Source organism: Manis javanica, chromosome 17 (assembly GCF_040802235.1).
Source record: "Manis javanica isolate MJ-LG chromosome 17, MJ_LKY, whole genome shotgun sequence".
Lineage (NCBI taxonomy): Eukaryota > Metazoa > Chordata > Mammalia > Pholidota > Manidae > Manis > Manis javanica.
In genome coordinates this window covers 28,919,764-28,942,085 of record NC_133172.1, presented here as the reverse complement: position 1 = coordinate 28,942,085, position 22,322 = coordinate 28,919,764, and the positions used below count along the sequence as shown (strand labels likewise).

At 36.5% G+C, this 22,322-nt stretch overlaps 1 protein-coding gene and 1 non-coding gene across 5 annotated transcripts in view; both read right to left on the bottom strand.

The window, feature by feature from the left end:
• PHKB (phosphorylase kinase regulatory subunit beta) overlaps nt 1-22,322 on the bottom strand; it is a 337,121-nt gene that overhangs the window by 50,251 nt on the left and 264,548 nt on the right. For all 4 annotated transcript variants that reach the window (XM_036996511.2, XM_036996510.2, XM_036996512.2 and 1 more), the window contains 4 exons: nt 7,018-7,073; nt 6,410-6,503; nt 1,671-1,754; nt 1,049-1,153 (listed from right to left, as the gene is read on the bottom strand). In XM_036996511.2, the coding sequence (XP_036852406.2) occupies nt 1,049-1,153; nt 1,671-1,754; nt 6,410-6,503; nt 7,018-7,073 (339 nt within the window). The remainder of the gene's footprint in view (nt 1-1,048; nt 1,154-1,670; nt 1,755-6,409; nt 6,504-7,017; nt 7,074-22,322) is intronic.
• On the bottom strand, nt 19,686-19,792 carry LOC118968026 (U6 spliceosomal RNA). The gene has a single exon (XR_005055400.1). It is a non-coding gene; the product is annotated as a U6 spliceosomal RNA (small nuclear RNA).

The following is a 22,322-nucleotide window of genomic DNA, read 5'->3' as shown; positions in this document are numbered from 1 at the left end:
AGAAATGTTCTAATACATATAAATATACAAGTATGAATACACACACACAAGTTCAGCTAGAAACCTGTTTTAATTTCAAACTTTGTTCTTAAAAGTACACAGAGCACACATGTTTTAAGGCGGATTTTTTTTTCTGGTGGCCTAATAAATACAGTTCAAGAATGGTCCCAGGAAGGAAAAATTAACCTAGGGTTATCATCCAGAAGATTAATTCTCACTCCACAGTACTGTGGATTTATATTAGAGCAGGTAGAAGAAGTTAGATTGAATCTACACAAACCATCAGAAATGTGGAGAGATTTCTTTATTTGACTCAATTTCTACTGTCACCATCATCATTATTATTATATCCAAGCCTTATATAACACTTGACCATGTACTAGGCAGTATTCTGAGTGTGTTACATATATTAACCACTTAGTCTTCAGAACAGCCTTATTATTATTATTCAGTTATACAGATGAGAAAACACAGGCACAGAGAAGCTTAATAACTTGTCCAAGATCACATAGCTGGTAAACAACAAAACCAGTATTTTAACAAATGCAATCTGGCTCCATACTTCATGCTCTGGACCTTGAATCTGAGCTTCTCTACTCTGCAAATGGAAAAGAGATTGGAGAAGATTTTAACTTACTGGATGTTATGAGTTAGCTGAGGTTTTATCTGACATTCTTCATAAATATAATATTTGCTAACTCAACTTTTGTTCAAAAAGAGATAAACTAGTACTGTTGTATGAACATGGTTTTTAAAATGGCTTTCCCTCTGCTTTTCAAAACTATATCCTTTTACTCCATTTGTAGAAAGGTATATCAAGCAAAGTCATACAACTTCATGTGAAACAGTCTCTATCTATTATTTTAATGCTGCAAGTAATTTAACTCTTTCTCCAAAGTCATACAGATGTATTGTACTTTCACATTTTATACTGTGCTAACTTGTGTCATTGACACCCAATTAAATAGGAGCACTCAATTTAATAATACATGATAAAGTCAGTAGAATGAAGTCATCTCATTTCAATAAAATGTCGTTCTAAAGTTACCTTTATGTCATCTATCAGCAGCAAAACATCTTGCGACATGTAGAAATCACTTAGGTCGAAAATGATAGGGTAACAAACCACAGTCTTCCCTAAAATGCGATAAATCTGTAAGGGATAATTAAAAAAAAAATCTATATATATATGTATATATATATATAGATATATATATACACAAAATAGACCAAAGGCAGAGTTACAGTAGCATAAGTTCTAATAAAAATTAAAACTGATGTTTAATTCTAGAGAAGTAAATCAAATACTATCTTATGAAATATGCATAATATTAAGAAATTGTAAAGTTTCTTGATTGGATTTGTATGCTACAATACAAAGTAGCCCACCTCTGGTATGATGAGAAGAGCTTCTGTTTGAATAAATACTGTTATAATCAGGTATTTCACAACATATAGAAATAATATTGCAGTGAGATGCTTATTCATTCCTAGAGGACTTCTGTGATCTCACACAAAACAAGTAAGATTTTCTTGTAGAAAACAGTAACTCAGATAATTAGCACAAGTATATAATGAAATGTGAGAATGGATGCACAGCAAGTGAAACATCATTTTAGTCTCTGGTATTATAACCTGAACACTGCTCTACAAGGAAATTTCGTGAGTACCTTAGATGTACCGAGGCAGCCAATGGGCCTATCTGGCCTTCCGGAGAGTCCTAATTTTTCATTGATACCCAGGTGGAAATAAGCCTGTAAGAAACAAATTTATAAATTAGAATCAGGTAAGAATCCATGCTTTTTCTTTTTTCCCCCCTTCTTCCCACTGACTACTGACTGCCCTGCTAATTTCTGATCTAAGAGACCAGGAAAACTGTATTCAATAGACTTGTAGGAAAACAAGCTAGCCAATGATATCAACTTAGATCTGGGGGCACTGAGATTTGAGAGCAAAACTTTTGCAGATCCACTTAGCAGCATTCTAAAATTCTGTCATAAATGTACAATTTGCATGGCTCTGTCTGATTTGTAAAAGAACACAGAGACAAATGCTCCCTGTATGATAAAAAGTCTGGCTAATAAAAGTTTTAAAAAATAAGGCCATACATCTCCTACTAGATTTCTACTTTCAAGTATTTCCCACCAACATGGAAATGCCTTTATTGATTTTTCTAATTATATGTGAATTTTATGAAAAATTTAAGCCATATGCTACAGGTATATGGTCCTGTTTATTCTTACAACCCCTCAGCAACTGCTTCACTTTGGTGTATGTTGAAAGGAGTGTAATTTATTGTGGATCCCTAATAAACACCTGAAGTGTAGATTGGGTTACAGATTTTAAAAAGTATGTAGAAAAATATATACTCATATTAACACACATATGTACACATTACGTATATATTTACATAAATGTGTTCATATACTACACAATCTATTTGGTGTCTCATTTTTAAAAACTTAATATTGTGGTGTTCCAGTTTGGAGATGGTAAACTGAGCCTATAAATTCTACATTTCAATGTTGAAATGATTGAAGAAATATACAGACTGGGAAAAATATCTATAGAACTATTTCAAAACAGGAAAGGGTGCCACAGTGAAGTAGAAACTTTCATAATTTCTATAAGATAAAGGCAGACAGTCTTGGAACAAATTAGGAGTTAATCAGTGCTAGAGCTGAGCCTTAATCAAGAAGGCTTCTTACTCTGTTTAACACCTATGCCCTAATAAGGAAGCTCCCAATTTTTTGTTATTTCAAACTATTTCAATAAACATCTTTGCACAATGTACTGTTATTTCTGTGGGTTAATTTCTTAGACTTACTGAATCAAAGAGAGGAGACATATTCTCTATGAAACATAATGCCAGGTTAGCCACCCTGTAGAAATAATGGATAAATTTACATTGGCATTAACAGTGCATATACAGGTCTTTTTTGTCACTCTCTTGGATCAAAATGATATTTCATTTTAAACTATTGTATTCAAATAATTTTTGGTTGATCATTTCCTATACTTAGTGGCTATCTGTATATCTTATAAATTTTTCCATTTGTTCCATTTGCTATTAGGTATTTGTCATTCTTTTTGACTTGTGAGAGATGTTCATATATTAAGAATTTTACCCTTTGTATCAAATATTTTACCTATTTGCTCATCTTCAATGTTGTTATGAAATGTGAGAATACATAGTAGGTCAAACATCATTTCAGCATGTTGTATTTCAATCTGAACATTTTTCTACTAGGAAATTTCATAAGCCCCTTTGATGTACCAAGTTGTTTATGCCATCTTCAGCTATATTTATATTTGTCAATCATTTCCTTAGTGGTTTTTTAGTATTACTATTATTCTAAGGATGGACTTTCCCTTCCAGCAGTTATAAACTGTTCTCCTACTTTTTCTTCAAGTGATTTTATATTTAAGTCATTAAAAAATATATATTTAAAATTTTAATCTGTCTGGAGTTTATTTTTGTATTTGATAAGAGACAGAAATTTAACCTAAAATTTCCTAAATGGCAAATCAAACTGTCTCTACACTATCTACTGATTATGATTCAAACTGATTTTAATATCAACCTCATCATATAAAAAACTAATGTCATCACCAGAGGTCTCTGTTCATCCTGCTATGGTGCAAACATCTATGTCAGAGTTAGCTCTGTGTCTTTTTCTCCTCCTGCCCTGTATATTCCTGGAGAAGAGCATCCCAAGGTGGCACTGTGCCTAGCATATAGCTAGCATTCAGGAAACACTCGATGTATGAATGAGGGAGCAACTGAATGTCCACCTGAGCTACATGTGCTATGAATACTGATTCTGGAGTAGCAGTGGTTTTAGACATAGTCAGCTGGCCAGAAAAAGTACTCTGTAAGAATTATGTTGTGTAGTTGCACTGAAACTACAGAGCACAACACTAGATGGAGCCCCCTTTCCCTCAAATATTATCAATTTTTCAGACATAAACATACATCTAAACTATTTTATATTTCTTTTTTAGACAAATGATTATATTAATCAACCACATACAAGTTAAAATATACTAATCTAGGTAGATATCCTTTAAATACCACTTTGTCACAGTAAAAGAATTTTCCTTAACTTTCTGAACCACAGTACAAGCATTGTACAGTGTATAACAATTAAGCAGACAGACCTGGAATGCTCCTGCATTCCAGACAGTACTGTCCCCACAAGGCAGATAATATTACCCCTACATTTTATAAATTCATACCATTTAATGCACTGAAATACAAAGTAGGGGCCAAACAACCCAGAAGTAGAGAAGTACTTCATTCCAAATCTTCACTGCATTCAGATTCCCCATGAGGCAAATCACACCACAGCCATGACATCATAAAACATTAACCACACACAGTAAAAGCTCTGCTTTCAGCTGTCTGCACTCACAACCTCTGAAGTGGGCTGAAGGAGGGTACAGCTTCTCAGAAGCGAAGGATCAATCACTGGCATAAGAATATGTGTATTAACTAAGTGTATTAACTAAGATTTGAGGGAACACTTCTATTTTTAAAAGACAGGCTTATAAAAAGCAGTTTATTAGGCAGTGTATTTTAGAGGATGAATCCCAAGGTACAGCTAGCTTGAAAGACAGATGTTGTAGCCACAATTAAAGAATCTTCTGGAAAGTTGAACTTCTGGTCATAAATATGTCTTTTTAACCATACCACACAGCCAACTGTAAATCATTTGTTTTACACCATCTTTAAAACAACAAAATATAAAATAAGTCAGGACCTGAGATAAGTCTTTACCTTTCTCTGAACAGAATGCTTCCTACCACCTCTATGATTCTACAGAATCTTATATATAGCACTTATCAAAGTGGATTGCAATTACCTACTTTTCCCGTCATACCACTAGACTCAGAGGTCACAGGGACAGTCATTTTATCTGAGTGCCTCACAAAGTGCTCTGCCCATAGTAGGTGTTCACTGATTAATGAATGAATAAAATGCCACATTTGAGTCATTTGGAGCCATATTGGTCTTTTAAATCTTGTATGCATGTTGTCTGGTAGAGTACAGATTCACCTACCATTAAGAGAAGTTGTTGATATAAATTAGGCTTGAAAAAACCAGACTCAAGTTAATTTTTGCTTTGCTAGCATGTTTATCAAAGAATAATAACATTTGCTACCATTATCTGAGCTTTCAGTGAGAGATTATTGAAGTATATCAGCAAAAACGGCCTATACTTGAATGACCAGTGCACAGTGTTAGAGCCCTGGATTTTTGCCCCTTCCGTGCAGCTTCCTCTCCTTGCCTTGTGGATCCTCAGTTCCCTCTTGATTTCGTTACCTTATTCTACCATAGAAACCAGGTTTTCATCATATACATCTTGCTGTGATTTTAAAGTGCTACCTACTCTAAGGACCCTTGCATTCTCAGCCTTATCTTTTTAATGGTGGGGGAATAGAGAGCTCTAAATTTGTTAGACTCCCAAAGAGCTGATACCCTGGGTTCTAGGTTCTGATTTTGTTGCTAATGGGTAGGATCCAGTCTGATTAACAGCAACTCTGAGGCAACAGAGGCATTTCCCATGCAATGTACACCTCACTTCTCTAAGCCTTTGTTTTTGTTGTAGCATCAAGGCTTTGACAACAAACATTTATATCAACCTAATCGACTTACTATTGACCATTTGAGACCAAGAGATCAAACCTAAATATCTCTACCAAAGACCATGAAATTTATAACTGTATTCTTTTAACAATTACCAAATAAAATATGGTAGCTTATAATTAACTAGTGGAAGTCATCAATTTATGCCTCTAATGAACAGGAATATTCCTAAACACAGGTACTTCTGGACCCATCTGCACTGTAGTGCTTGCAAAAGGCCTCAAAATTCACCTTCTAATCCAATCCAAATAGGTATGTAACTGCATCAAAGATAAATTCAGATGCTATTTTATAATTACTTTAAGACCCAGCAATCAAAAGAGGTAGGGATTACTCAGTGTCCAAAAAAAGAGTAAGGCAAGGGAAAAAGAGAAATAGTCATTACTATTAAGCAAGCATTTAGACAAGGAAGTTTAAGAATTAATGAAAGGGAAAATAATCAAATCTAATGTAAAGCTCAATTTAGACACAGGTATGAAAATCAGGGCTATTTTGTTATCCAAGTGCTCAGTCTAGGTTAGTAATAGATGTTAAGCAAGGAGAGGAATCAGTAAGACCCAGAAATATAATTTATACACACACAATGCAGTTGTCTTTTAGTAACAAAGTCTGATAAATTAGTTTTCAACTTAATTAGACATTTGGATTAATAACCGTACCTCAGAACCAGATTTTAAATGTGCTCTTTACTGCAAACTGCCTAATCGTTATGCTCCAGCACCTCCAGAAAGCACACAGCAAAGAAGCAGAATCACTTACTTTCACAAGCTCCTGCTGAGCCCAAATCTGAATGGGTTCTACCTGCTGAGGAGTTTGAGTCTGAATACCATACGTGTTGAGGAAAACTTGAAGGCTAAAGAATATGGGGGACAAAAAGAAACACTTTTAGGCGATGCATTTATAGTTTGGAAAATGATCAAAGGGGAAGGGAAAAGGGAAGAGACTAACTTGGAGCATGTGATTAATTTGTTAACAGTAGCAGTATGCCATCTGAACTCGAATGCAGAGGCCCTTTTGTATTCTTCATAAAGCATAAGATGGGAGTTTGGGGGGCTGGCAGAGAGTAAGCACTGATTTGGGGAATCCCCATAATCTGTCTGCACTAATTACTCAAAACTACATCCCCAGGCAACACTAGCACTGGCCACAGTCTTTAATATTTCACATCAACTAAAACAAAATTACTTTTAGACATGAAAAGAATATTGTTCTGGCACTTAAAAATGCCATTAATGACATCTTGAAACCTTGTCAAAGGGGGGTCTATAAAATTAATCTCTACTATCATATTCAATATTGTAAGCATGAAGCAGGAAGTCCCTCTTCCTCCCCACCAAAAGAACACACCACCCATCTGGATGTCATACCGTTGGCTTTCTGCTACAAGTGCTACATAAACTACCAAGTCATTTTCCAGTGGTCCCTGTAATACAGAGAAAGGGAGAGGGAAAACACTTTAAAAGATCTAGTCATCATCAGCTACAATGAGAATCAAGAACAGTATTAATCATCTCTGAGAAATTCATTAAAATGATGGACACCTGCTGGCTCTAAGCAGTCACCTCTTTTTCCTTGCTCTCTACTGCCTACTAATCAATTTGATGGTGTAGACAGAGTAATGGAACACCAAGGAACAGAAAATCATAAATCTCACCACTACCAGAGGGGCTAGCCTATCAGGGCTATTTTGAATGATGCATCAGAGTAGTTCGGGGAATGATGATATTTTCCATCATTTAACTCTGAAAGGAAGAGGGGAAACTAAAAATAAAAAACCCAATTTATGTATTCTCTGTAAAAAAATAGATTGTGAGTTAAAATTGTTCATTTGACATCTTAACCACATAAAGGCTATTCCCTTTCTTGTTAGCCATTTTTCATTTGGCACCTTACCTATTAAAATAGCTTTAGTCTAATATATAGTTCCTGTGGTTGAGAATGAACTACCCAGTCGACTATATAATTATCACTGTGTTCATTAAATACAAGCTGTTGGGTTTAATAGTTCTAATCAAAGATAGTGTTGGATATTTGCTACTCTTTTTTGTGTGGAAAAGATTCACTATAGCAAGTATATATTACATTTTGTTAAAATGAAACCAATTTTGAGCTGTATATAATTAACAAAGAACACTAGAAGTACCAATAAATTACAGTATTAGGAAGCTCTGAAAATACTGATCAAATATAATTTCTTTATAGTAATGAATCCAACATTCCCAATAGTATGCTGTAAAATGTTTGATTTACCATCAGCCAGTTCCACTCTGTGGTATTCAATATGCCATTAGAATTTATGTATGATGGAAGACAAGAAACACCAGAATATATGTATTAGCAGTAAATATCATACAATCAAAGGGATGGTTCTCAGAATCACTGAAAGTGCCATTTCAGGCAGACTTCTGTGTAATTTAAATGATATATAAGAGAATATATGTTAACAACCCAATAAAAATACACATTAAAAATCTATAAATTAAATATTTTTATTTGATACTTTAAATTTAATGTTACTCAGAAGGATGAGAAAAAATTATTTAGAGTCTTACCAAGATTTCTAACAATAAATGAAAATATTAAGCCTTTTTTATCTTAGATGAAATCTAGCATTCATCAAAAGGAGAAGTAACCTTAGAGTGTATCATTATCTCTAATCTTCAGGACATAGGAATTCTTAAGTAAAAAGCAAGTGAATAAAATGCAGATAATATTCCAATAACAATAAATAAGGCAGCTTAACAGATCCTAATTGGGAAATTGGTATCTTCTTTTTAAATCATATACCATTTAGCATAATGTTTTTCCATTTGTATGACAGAGTACTCAGATCTAAAATACCTACTACACAAAACTGAATCATATGAGTATCTCATTAGGGGACTATCAGATGGTTCAAGAACTCTTCCACTGTAAAATCTCAGTATTTCAGAAAGTTCCAATTAACAAACTATCTACCATCGTGAGCACAGGCCTTCAACCCCAGTCTAAGTGGGCCCCTTCACCCCATTCCCGTCACAGAAAGAATTCACCCCAACAATTCTGTTTTACCATTTTCTTCAAGCCACCAACATTGTTGTCTAAATCTATGAAGTCTCTCAAAAACTTCCTAATAGTAATTAATATCTTATATTTCTGAATGGTATTTTCCTTAACAATATTGTAATATTTTCTGTATTTAGGTTCATAAAGTGCACACACTTACATAGTCAAGCCCTGTGTGGTATTAGTGCTTTCCATTTAAATGTATTTATGCACTCATTCATTTGACCAACAGTTAAAGCATACTAACTGCAATATAATGAGTCTTAAGAAATACCTATTTGGTCATTCGGATGATCAAATACTTATTTCCAAGATATATTTGGTCTTCACAGTTCCTGAAAACACTGTTGAGTTTAAAGGTGAAATTGTGTCTTGTCATGTTAATGAGAGATTTTGGACCCCACCCAAGAGCAGGGGCTAAAGGTTGAATCAGCCAATGGCCAGTAATTTAGTCAGTTATGACTATGAAATGAAGCCCTCACAAAAACCCCAAGGAAGAGCTTACCTGCTCTCTTACATCCTGCTTTTCTGTCAGTGAATGTTTCCATGCTTGGGGAACCATAACACACGGTGCCACTTAAGACAGGCCCCAAGCTCCACAAGGATACAAGTTCCTTTATTTGGGACCTTGCCCCATGTATCTCTTCATTTGGCTGTTAACTTGTATCCTTTACAGTATCCTTTATTAAACTGGTAAAGGGAAGTGTTTTCCTGAGTTCTGTGAGCTGCTCTAGAAAATTAATTGAACCTAAGAGGGAGGTGGTGGGAACCTACAATCTGTAGCCAGTAGGTCAGAAGCACAGGTAACTGCCTGGAGCTTGTAACCAGTGTCTGGAGTGGGTAGTGGAAGGCAGTCTTGTAGGACAGAGCCCTTAACCTGGGGAATCCGCTGCTATCCCCAGGCAGACAGCATCAGAATTGAGTTCTTGGACACCCTGCTGGTGTTAGAGAATTGCTTGGTGTGTGTGTGTGTGTGTGGTGGTGGTGGTGGGGGGGGGGAGTAGACCCACCCCTCCCAAACACATGCATTAGAATTGGGTCTGGAACTTGAAAGGAGTTATACTGCTGTGTATAACATACTATTATTGTTGTTGTATATGAAAAAACTCTAACATGCAAGGTTCCATGCTAGACCCTGATGTTACAAGGTGAATACAACCCAATGTCCCTCCTTGAGGACTTTACAGCTACTGGGACAGATAGACAACAGGTAAGTTTTCTATTATGTGTTTATTATGATATAGAAGCATTTCACTGACATCTTTTCTTTGGCAGTATAGTTCTATCACATTGAAAAAAACAGCTGCAGGGCATTACATTATATAGACATATCATAATTTATTTCAAAATGTTTATTTTGATGGATATTTAGTTGGTTTCCAATATTTTACTTTTGCAGAGAATATAATAATTGTCCCTATTCAAAGAATTACTGAGGATTTAGGGGGAGAACAAGGTGAATGCTAAGCCCAGTATCTGATACATAAAAGCAGGAAAGAGCACACAAACTTGCTGCAGTTGTATTTATCTGCACACCTATTCTAAGAGAGCTGCTCTTCTCTTCCTTGTTGAGATTTGCTGTAATATCTATTATGCCTTAGATTCCACTGGCTTCTACCATTCTAAGACATGAGGACTATCCATTATCCCACATTTATATGGCTAGTTCTACAAAGAATTCCAAACACCCTTTGTAACAGATCCTCAGGTGACTTACCACCTTCCCAATTTTTTCCCTTTTATTTCTCAAACACAGACTGTAATAATTTCCTTAGCTTACTGTCTCTGTAAACCTATACTCTGCCATCTAACCTGCTTTGCCTTTAAACATGGAAATTCTCACACTTAAATCCTTTGTCTTCTATTCACCCCACTTCTTTCTCTTTCTGTCTCTCTCACCAAATTTATTCATTCTGGCAGATGATTCCATATTTATATTTCTAATTTTAAATTTTCTCTTGAGTTCCAGTTCTCACATTTTTAACTGCTTTTTGGAAATTTTCTCTTGGCTATTTCCAATGTGAATAGTTCTAAAACTCAGCTCTTTATCAGTCCTGCCTCTACTTCAAAAAGGCTCATTCAAACTCAGAACCTCAGAATCATCTTTGACTCCTCTTGTTTACCCTCCATATCCAATTTGTTGCCAAAATCCTATTGCTCTTTCCTTCATAAAGTATCTTAAATCTTCTTTTCATTTCTATAGCAACATTCAGTACTGAAAAGTAACAATAACAAACACTATATAACATTCTAAATTCTATGTGCAGACATTGTTCCAAGTGCTTTAACAAACTATTATCCTCATTTTACAGGTTAACAGGTGAGGCAAAGGAAGCCTCTCTAACTAATCAAGGTCGTAGAGTCAGAGCTTGAATTCATACCCAGGCAGTCTAACTGCAGAATCTGTGCTCATAATCACTCACTTATTATGCTTTTCAAAGAATGGGAAGAGGGCAGGTTTTAGAATTATAAGACCCATATACAAGTCCTGTCTTATCACTTGTTCCTTCATGACCCTAGCCATCTAATAGATGCTTTAAACTTATTACAGACAAACTGAATTACCGATTCTTGTCCTTAAATCCACTCACCCTCAAAGTATTTCTCATTGCTTTTTGGTCCCACACTGTGTGCTCATTTGATTTGGTCAAAAATGTGTAAGTCACCCTTGATTCCTTTTCCCTTCAAATCTCATAACCAGTAAGAGCAAAACAAAACAAAAGGCAAAAAAAACCACAAAAAAAACCCAAAAACAAAACAAAGAACACGTAATACTTACTGACCACCATGTAACCAATTAAATTATTTACTCATCAACACACCCTTTTTAGGTAAGTTACTAAAAATGGTCTCATTTGCTGATGAGAAAACTGAAGCATGGAGTGGTTAAAAACCTCATCCAACATCACAGAGCTAATAAGCGGCAGAGTGAGGATCCAAATCTGGGTCATGTCATCTATCTCCTAAATATTATAGTATATTGTCTGCCCCTCTAATGTGCTGCTACCTCACCATTAAGTCCTATTGGCTCTACTTTCAAAGCATGTCTCTAACACACCACTTCTCTCCATCTCTACAGCAACTATCACCCTACTCAAGTCATTATGCTCTTTCTCTTGGTCAACTAACTGTTCCACCTAACTCAGTCTCACCCCACCATCCACAGCAGTCCATCCTGCAAGGAGCAATGAGGGTAATTTTCCTAAAAAGTGTATGTCCGACCATCTCACTAATATCCTACTCCCCACCCAACCCCCACATGCATATACACACACAGTTTAAAACTCTCCAGTGGCTTCCTATTGTCCACAGAATAAGAACCAAAGTGCTTACCATGGCCTGCCAGGCCCTACATGATCCATCTCCTGCCTACCTCTTCTTTCTCATTCTCCCTCACCTCTTTCACCATGTTCAGCCACACTGGGTGTCTCTGCCCGTTGAACATGCCAGTAGTGTTCCCACCACAAGGCCGTTGCACTGGCTGCACTTCTGTTTGCAATGTTTTTCCTTCAGATTACTGCATGAAGGCATTCTTCTTATACAGGTACCAACCATCATCTCTTCCTCAGAAAGGCCTTCTCTCTCTGCCATGGCCAGCCCCTATCACTTTACCCCATTTTGTCTACTTCATAGTACTTGTCAGCTCCAGAAATTACATTATTTACTTATATGTTCATTGTTACTCACACAAGAAAGGAATTCCCTGAGGGCACGGACCTTGAACTGTCTTGTCCATTGCTATGTTCCCACTGCTGTATGCACAGTACTTAGTTGGGTGCTTACTTTTTGATAAATGACTTCCCAGGCAAGTTTCTCAATTCTATGTTTATCTATAAAATGGGAACAGTATTTAGGCTGCCTATCATTCAAGGAAGCATCAAACAGAAGAGGGCATATAAAATATTTATAAACTTTGATCTACTAAACAAATGGTATTTATAACTATTTGTTCTGTGACTATGTCAATTAGCCTCATTAAAACCTCAGTTTCTATATTGGTAAATTGGAATAATAAAGATACCTGCTTCATAGGGTTATGAAAATGACATAAAACACATAAGCATTTAACATGAGTATAGCATACACTCTTTAAGTGTTCAAAATCATTACCCTTTTCATCAACTCCAGGAACACAACAACAATCCTAGATTACTGTAATAGATTTCTTCAGTTTTCTGCTTCATACTTGCCTCTGCTCATCGTCTGTACTTTCTAGTCAGGTTAACTTTTCTTCTGTCACTTGTCTGCACTGAGGAAGTGGTCAAAAATATTTGTTGAGTGAATTAAGAAAAGGGAAGAAAAGTGGGTGAGTAAACAGGTATATTTATGTATATTTGGGATATCCCTTTTATACTCCCAAACCAGTGTTTCCCAAATAAAGCCTCAATTTCCTGAGGACTTTCACAACTTCACTGCATCTGTTATTCCCTGTTTGTCTCCCATCTGTTTGCCTTAGAACATACCACTAAAAATAAACTGTTCATTCATGTTCACCTCAAGTTTCTGTCCACAGGTCTTCTGTCCTATATTTGGACTGCTCCTTTGTTCCTTCTATCTTCCCATTTCTTGACTCACCCTTTCAACTCAGTCACCTCCAAAAATTCTCCCAAACATCAGGATGTCCAGGTATCTTCTATCCCTATCAGCAAGAGCAGGTACTGTCTCTATATGAGTCACTCGGCACTACTCATGTCATCTCTTTGGGAGGACTTTTTTGCATTAAGAAAGGTCTATATAACTACAGGGTAAGTTCCTTGAGGGGCCCCTCATGCTCACTTCTCTTACCTAGCATGTACACAGTGCCTTATACTAAAAGAAAGGCAACTGGTGTTTATTTGATGGTCTGGAAAAAGATCCTTTGTTTTTTTAAAGTATTGCTGTTTACATTTACTAACAATACATAACACAAACCTTCCCTTGAGTATACACAAATATTTTTATCAAAGGGAAATAATAACTAAATGTATATATGTAAGCTATCAAGGAATGTACACAAGTTATTTTAATCATATGATTCAGGACCAATAACCTATAGTGGGAAATATTCTGATTTAAAACTTTCATTTCATTTCTATAAGTGAATAGAGTAGGATTGGGTTAACAACTTTCAAAGGGTAATCAAAGAAACTTTGACATGAATATGCCCTAGTGTGTTTCCTTCCCCTTGTTCTTTAAACATTTTTTCTAATAGATAATTCATTCATATGGATCAAAAATTTTTAAATTATGAAAGTTTCCAATTAAGTGTCTCTCCCACCTGTGGCCACTGCATATACCATTTCCCCAGTCTACCAACCAGGTACATGCTATGATTATGTGACCTTCCAGAGTTTCCTTTTGCTTATAAAAGCAAGTAAGAATCTATATTCTTACTTTCTCACAGTTTTAGGCAAAACGCAGCATACTACCAGCATTTTTTTCCACTTAATAATTATATATCATGGTATTCTTTTCATATATTAGTATATAGAACATGTCCTCATTTTTGTATAACTGCATAGTATTCCATTTTGTAGATATATCATACTTATTAATGTCATCATTTCATATCTTTTATCATTTCACGCTAGTCCACCTTTTGAACTGAAATCTCTGAGCATGGTTATGGTTAAATCAGGTTTTGATTTTGCTTATAAGAATGGAACAAGCACTCAACCAAAACCATTCAGAGGCATTACAATCCTTGGATTATGGGGGTCACTAGAAGACTGCTATCAGAAAAGATCAGTAGGGCTGAATTTTGGGAGGGGCAGTGTGAGGAGTCTGAATCTTTTCTAGGAAAATGGCAAAGAAAAAATATGTGCAGATGTCAATTTACAACTTATTCATGGAAATACCATGATAGCTTATTAATAAAATTCATATTGTTTTAATGGTTATACTTGCTTTATAGTAAAGAATATCAAGAAATTAATGTATCTCAAGAGCTGGCTATGTAGCATGTGTTATTTAAACACAATGTTATGCACAATCATAAGAACTCTCATTTTTAAAGATAAGGAAAATGATAAGGAGAAAAGTGAAATAATTTGTCAAAGGTCATATATCCAGTTAGTGGTTGAGGTAAAACCTGCCTGCAGGTATGTCTAAGTCTAGAGTCATATGGCGTATGTCAAAGTATGTATTTCACAGTACTACTTGCTGCCTTGCTTTGTATTAGTCAGGGTTCTCCAGAGAAGCAGAACTAATAGTGTGTGTGTGTGTGTGTGTGTGTGTGTGTGTGTGTGTGTGTGTGTGTAAAGAATAAAAAGAGCTTTACTAAAAAGAATTGCCTGGGCAGTTACATAGTCTGGCACGCCCTAAGATCTGCAGGATGAGTCAGCAAGCTGGAAGCCCAGGAGAGCTGATAGTGTAGTTTCAGTCTAAAAACCAAGTGGCTCAAGACCCAGTTCAAATCCAAAGACAGGAAAAAACTGGATGTCCCAGTCGGAGGGCCATTAGGCAGGGAAAATTTTCTTCTACTAGGAAGAGGGTCAGCCTCTTTGTTCTTTTCAGGCCTGCATAATGACCCACCCACATTAGAGAAGGCTGTTTGACTTGCTCAGCCTACTGATTTAAATGCTCATCTCCAAAACACTGTCATTCTCCTCTAGAATGATGCTTGACTGAGTATTTGGGCACCCCATATATCCTAGTCAAGTTGACACATAAATTAGCATTGCACACATTAAATTAAATACAACCATCACACTGTTGTAGGAATGTGTTACAATCAAGGGGAGCAGAGTGGTGAACAAAAGCATTTGTGTCCTACCAACAATTCACTCTTCATCCACTTCAGATCAGTCTTTAAGAAAACTCAACTCCAAGTGTTGTCTTCAAAACCCCTATTTTCTTACCTGCTTTTTATATAATTCTTAAGTTCTTGGCAATTAAATTTTAAAATTACCTCTTCTTTTAAGTAATGTATACAAGTATGTAAAATTCATAATTCTTATTTTTGCAACATTGTTTTGAGCCCTGGTCTAAGTAGCTTCATTTTTAATATGCCTTTTGCTGCATAAGATGATCTACTGTGGCTGGCTTGAATACACTTTTTATCAAAGGAAGGGAAAGGGAGGAGAGATAGAAGGAAAGAAAAAAGAAAGCAACAAATAAACGGCTCACACCTCATCTGAGGGTGGTCTTGCTTCAGACAAGGGCAGTGCATGTCACGCATTCTATGCCTCTGCTTTTGGGGCCTTACAGAAACTCATTTGTGCTTGTTAGCCTTCATCAGTAGGTTCTGCCAACAGCCAGCATTTTTTCATTACACTCATTTTTCAGCAAAACCTCATTTGCTGAAGAAACCAGGCAGATGCTTTACATACATCTCAATTCCAACTGGAGATACCACACCTGCAGTATTTTTCCTGCAGGGATCAAGTAACAGGCTACAGCAGTCAAATACAGGCACATCCTGGCCGGAGCACACTGGCATTTTGCCCTGACATTTCCAACCAAACCAAAGCAGCATGATGGAGACAAGTTATAGGAGAGCAGAGGAAAGACACATAGGAATATCTGAGGACAGACAACATTAAGCATGGTTAAAAAGCTAAACTTGGCTTGAGAGTAGAGCTGGCCAGGGAAAATATGGCCCTTTAGGATCCTTGCATTTATATATTGCATTAGTGATTATATAAGCTTTCTATTTAAGAGGAGAACAAATGAATTTTAGAAAGTATTGCCAGACCATAGACACACAGTTTCAAATGCCCAGATGAATAAATCAGGCAATGCTTTTTGACAGTAGTTATTTCAATGACTCCAATTACCTTTGAAAAGAGTACTGGAGTACTGGGTCATCACTTTGTCACACTGAGTTGACTTGTAAAACTGTTTTCACTCCTTTCTAAGCACTTGCTGTGTAACGGGATGTTTCTATATTTTTACCTTAAAGAAATGACAGGGACAAAGGTCTTACCTACTTACTGGAAACAATGCTAAAATAACCATATAGGCCCAGGTGGGGAAACCCTGACCCATGGTGTTCACACTGCTTCAATCACAACCAGAAAGAAGAACAAATGATGAAAAACTTACAGAAACATAACAGGAAAAATCAACATTGGTGAAGTGGTGAAATGAGGGTGAGATGGGTAAAAAGAGGCAGAAGGGGGGATATAAGTTCCAAAAATCTAGTCATTTCCCTCAGGATTTCTGTGCCATTTCAAGGACCTCAAGAATTGGGTTACCACCAATAAAAGAGCCCTAATGGTAGACAAAAGGAAACCATCTATGTAGAAAAATGGGGAGAAAGGAAGTAAGCACAGCAGGCCAATTTGGTTTTGGTTTTTCTCCTTTGGGTGCTTGTATTGTCCAGATCAGTTCCCTGGTGTCTGAGTTGAAAATGTCAGAGATGGAAGGGTGGGTAATGAAGAAGGTGTGAGGGAGTGTATGAGAGAGAGTGGGTGGCCAGACTCCAGTTCAGCCAGAACAGCACAACTATGAACCATTTTATATGCTGAAATCTGCCTACGATATTCTGCCTAAGAATCTGAAGAATGGGTTTTCCTCGGTAAAAATCAGTAATCAATTTGAAGAATCAGGACTGAATCTCAGAGGGAAATGGCCCAGGTCCTGCAGTAAGCTAGTGGCTGACTAAGCAGCAGAATCCAGGTCTCTGGATTGATTTGATCTAGAGCTCCCTCTAACTCAGAGTGCCTCATCTTACTCGCTACAGTAAACCTCATATCCTAGGGAATTGCCAAACGTGTGACTCTACTTATGAGCAGAAATGAATAGATAAACCGAATGTGCAGCTGGTACAAAGTGAAAGAAAGCCATAACATGAAAGAAGAGTGGTCTTGAAGGGGGAAGAATACAAAACCTGTGCTACTTTCTCTCTCAGCACTAGATGCCCATCCCAAGAACAAAAAGACTGAGCTGATAAGACAGTACAAGAGAGAACATATTGCAAGATTTAGAGCTGCTGGGTTATAGACCAAACAACTATGGAGGTACCCAGCAAGTTCTAGGATCCAACAAGCTGTTACTTTTACATAGCCGTCTTCACTAGTTATAGCCAAACTGATATTAGTGTGGATTCTTAGTGGGGACCTGATGGTGGAGGACACACTCTGCCGTCAGTCTTAGCAGAGTAAACCTAAAGCCTTCCATAGCAATGAGACTACAATTCAACAATTTTGTGTACTAGAAATGCTCCTGCCTTTGAGGGTTTGTTCACTCATCCAGACAGCATGGCAGGCACTAGGGATGGCAGAGACAGATAAAACACTATTATTTTTCTTCAGTAACTCACCATATATCAGAGAAGAAAAATTATATATGGAGTTCAGTAGGATACTAAATACAATGCTCTTAACAGGTGCTCTAGAGGCAAGGGAGGGCACATCTAATTTAGCCTCAGAGAACTGAGGAGGGCTTTATAGAAAAGGTATATGAGCTATTATTAGTGGATAAAAACATGCTATTAATGAATGTATTCAGTAAATATTTCTCATATACTGTGTGTCAGACAAACATGACAAAGTCCTTTTACCATGAAACAAACTTACATTTCAGTGGGGGAGAGACAGATGATTAAAAAATAAATAAAATATATAAATAATTAAATAATAAAAAACCATGGTAAATACCAGGATAAACATAAAGGGTGATTAAATTACTGAAGACCAAGGATACTTTAGGTTGATAGTCAGAAGATAATTCTGTTAAGGGGGTGTCATTAAATCTGGACTGAATTCTATAATAGAAAGGAGCAAGATCTGGTAGTAAGCACTTTAGGCAGAAGGAATAGCATGTGTAAAGGCCCTGAGATGGAAAGACTTGAAGTGTTTGAGGAACGGTTAGGAGACCAGTGCAACTAGAGCATAAGAGTCAAATAAAAGAATGGTAAGAGAGGAGAGCAGAGTTAAGCCCCAACAGGCAGCAAGGCATTGGGCTTTCATCAAAGTGAACGGAAAAGCTAAGAGGGTTTCAAAAGGAAAAGACCCAATGTAATTTACATTTTCAGAACAATAGTAATAAACACATACATAGACCTCACCATAGGCCAGGCCCTGCCCAAACATTTTATATATATTATATATGGTAGCTTATATTATGATGGCTGCTATACAGACATAGTTTGCAGAGGGCAGAGTAGACAGAAAGAGATTAACTGGAGGCTTCAATTGAGAGATAATGGTGACTTGGGCTATAGTGCGGGAATAAAGAAGGAACAAGTGAAAAGATTTCAGAAACATTTAAGAAATGGAATTAATAGGACTGGATTTGGAAGGGAAGAAGTGGTGACATAGGCAGAGAACAATCAAAGATCACTTTTACACTTTTACAGTGTTTAAAGGAAGAGGGAGTGTTCAATGGTGTCTTTGAGGTCAAATAGACAAATCTGAAAAGAGATCTTTGAATATATCAGTTAGGAGGTAGGTCATTAGTAAACTTTTACATGTGGTTTTAGTAGAGTGCTAGTATAAGCAGCCAGACTGTGTGCAGTAAGGAGTGACTGGGAGGTGAGGAGATATGAATGATGCAAGCGTTTTTCCAAGATGTCTGAAAGGAAAGAAGGGAAGTGATAGAGAGCCTTGACAGAAGGGCACATTGAAGAAATGGGGGGTTTTGTTGTTGTTTTTTGGGTCAGGGAACAATTAAACATGTCTATAGATTCAGAAGATGTAAGTAGAGAGAAAAAAGTTGAAATATAGAAAAAAGAATGGGTATCAAAATAGAACATGTTAAAGGTGGTGGGGCAAAAGGTGAGTTAATGCCTAGGAGTGGGGTTTTTCTTAGCATTCTTGGATTAATTAAACCTTCAGTTAATCTCCTTGTGTCCACTGTGCCATCTGCAAACCATGTCTATATAGCAGCCATCATAACGTAAGTTAATAATATACATAAAATGCTTGGGCATGACCTGGCTTATAGTATGTTCTATATATGTGTTTATTACTATTTCATTTCATCCTTAGAGGCAGGGATCTCATAGCACACCAGGATCCACTAGTCTAGTTTTCATCTCTATTTTTTTTTCTTTTTCTTTTTTTTAAAAAATATGGAATGCTTCACGAATTTGCATGTCATCCTTGTGCAGGGGCCATGCTAATCTTCTCTGTATCGTTCCAATTTTAGTATATGTGCTGCCGAAGCGAGCACTTCATCTCTATTTTTATAGGCTTCATGTGAACTTAAACTCTATCTCCTACTGTTAATAATTTTGGCCTAGGAGAAGGAAAGGCTCATGCTCTGTTCCATAGGATTACTCACTCTTCATTGTCACATTTAACTCATATTCTTGGGCTGACTTTATTAGTTTCTTCAGTCTCTGATTAATGATATGATTAAAAGACTCATAATCAGTTTCCAGACCATGACACAGTGTCCCTTTCAATTCATCTTCATTAAACCATCTGGCTCTCCAAACTGCAGACTTCCAGGACAGAAAATGTTTGAAATAAGATGCTTTAAAAAATAAACAAGTAGAACAGTAAACAAGAGAGGATTTTCTTATGAAAACTCATGAAATTTATAAAATTATTTATGAAATTATATGAAAATTATATATATTACATAAATACAGCTTTCTTCTAGTCTCTGAAATTGATTTTCAAAAGTTGTATTTCTTAGGCATTGTATTCTGGCATTACTAATTCAATATCATTCTTTTTTTTTTGAATTTTTAATTTTATTTTGGTATCATTAATATACAATTACATGAGCAATGCGGGGGTTACTAGTTCCCCCCATTATCAAGTTCCCACCACATACCCCACTACAGTCACTGTCCATCAGTGTAGTAAGATGCTATAGAGTCACTACTTGTTTTCTCTGTGCTATACTGACCAACCCCTACATTATGTGTGCTAATCGTAATGCCCCTTATTCCCCTTATACCTCCCTTCCCACCCCACAAACCCCCGAGTCCCTCTCCCTTTGATAATTGTTAGTCCATTCTTGGTTTCTGTGAGTCTGCTGCTGTTATGTTAATTCAGTTTTTGCTTTGTTCTTATGCTCCACAGATGAGTGAAATCATTTGGTACTTGTCTTTCTCCACTTGGTTTATTTCACTGAGCATAATACTCTCTAGCTCCATCCATGTTGTTGCAAATGGTAGGATTTCTTTCCTTCTGATGGCTGAATAATATTCTATTGTGTATACGTACCACATCTTTATCCATTCATCTACTGATGGACACTTAGGTTGCTTCCATTTCCTGGATAATGTAACTAGTGCTGCAATAAACATAGTGGTGCATATGTCTTTTTCAAACTGGGATCCTGCATTCTTAGGGTAAATTCCTAGGAGTGGAATTCTTTGGTCAAATGGTATTTCTATTTTTAGTTTTTTGAGGAACCTCCATATTGCTTTCCACAATGATTGAACTAATTTACACTTCCACCGCCAGTGTAGGAGGGTTCTCCTTTCTCTGCATCCTCACCAACATTTGTTGTTGCTTTACTTTTGGATGGTGGCCATCCAAACTGGTGTGAGGTGGTATCTCATTGTGGTTTTAATTTGCATTTCCCTGATAATTAGCAATGTGCAGCATCATTTCATGTGCCTATTGGCCATCTGAATTTCTTCTTTGAAGTAGTGACTATCCATATCCTCCACCCACTTTTTAATAGGGTTAATTGCTTTTTGGGTGTTGAGGCATGTAAGCTCTTTACATATTTTGGATGATAACCCCTTGTCAGATAGGTCATTTATAAATATATTCTCCCAACTGTAGGATGACTTTTTGTTCTGCTGATGTTGTCCTTTGCTTTTCAGAAGGTTTTTAGCATGATGTAGACCCATTTGTTCATTTATTTTGTTTCCCTTGCCCTAGGAGATGTGTTCAGGAAAAAGTTGCTCATGCTTATATTCAGGAAATGTTTGCCTATGTTTTCTTCTAAGAGTTTTATGGTTTCATGACTTACATTCAGGTCTTTGAATGATTTTGAGTTGACCTTTGTGTATGGGGTTAGACAACAATCCAGTTTCATTCACTTGCATGTAGCTGCCCAGTTTTGCCAACACCAGCTGTTGAAGAAGCTGTCATTTCCCCATTGTATATCCATGGCTCCTTTATTGTATATTAATTGACCATATAGGCTTTGGTTTAAATCTGGGCTCTCTAGTCTGTTCCATTGATCTATAGGTCTGGTGCCAGCACCAAATTGTCTTGATTACTATGTCTTTGTAGTAGAGCTTGAAGTTGGGGAGTGTAATCCCCCCTGCTTTATTGTTTCTTCTCAGAATTGCTTTGGCTATTTGGGGTCATTTGTGGTTCCATATGAATTTTAGAACTATTTGCTCTTGTTCGTTGAAGAATGCCATTTGTATTTTGATACAGATTGCACTGAATCTGTAGATTGCTTTAGGCAGGATGGCCTTTTTGACAATATTAATTCTTCCTATCCATGAGCACGGAATGTATTTCCATTTATTAGTATCTTCTTAAATTTCTCTCATGAGTGTCTTGTAGTTTTCAGAGTATAGGTATTTCACTTCCTTGGTTAGGTTTATTCCTAGGTATTTTATATTCTTTTGGATGCAACTGTGAATGGAATTGTTTTCCTGATTTCTCTTTCTGCTAGTTCATCGTTAGTGTATAGGAATGCAACAGACTTCTGGGTATTAATTTTGTATCCCGCAACTTTGCTGAATTCAGATATTAGATCCAGTAGTTTTGGAGTGGAG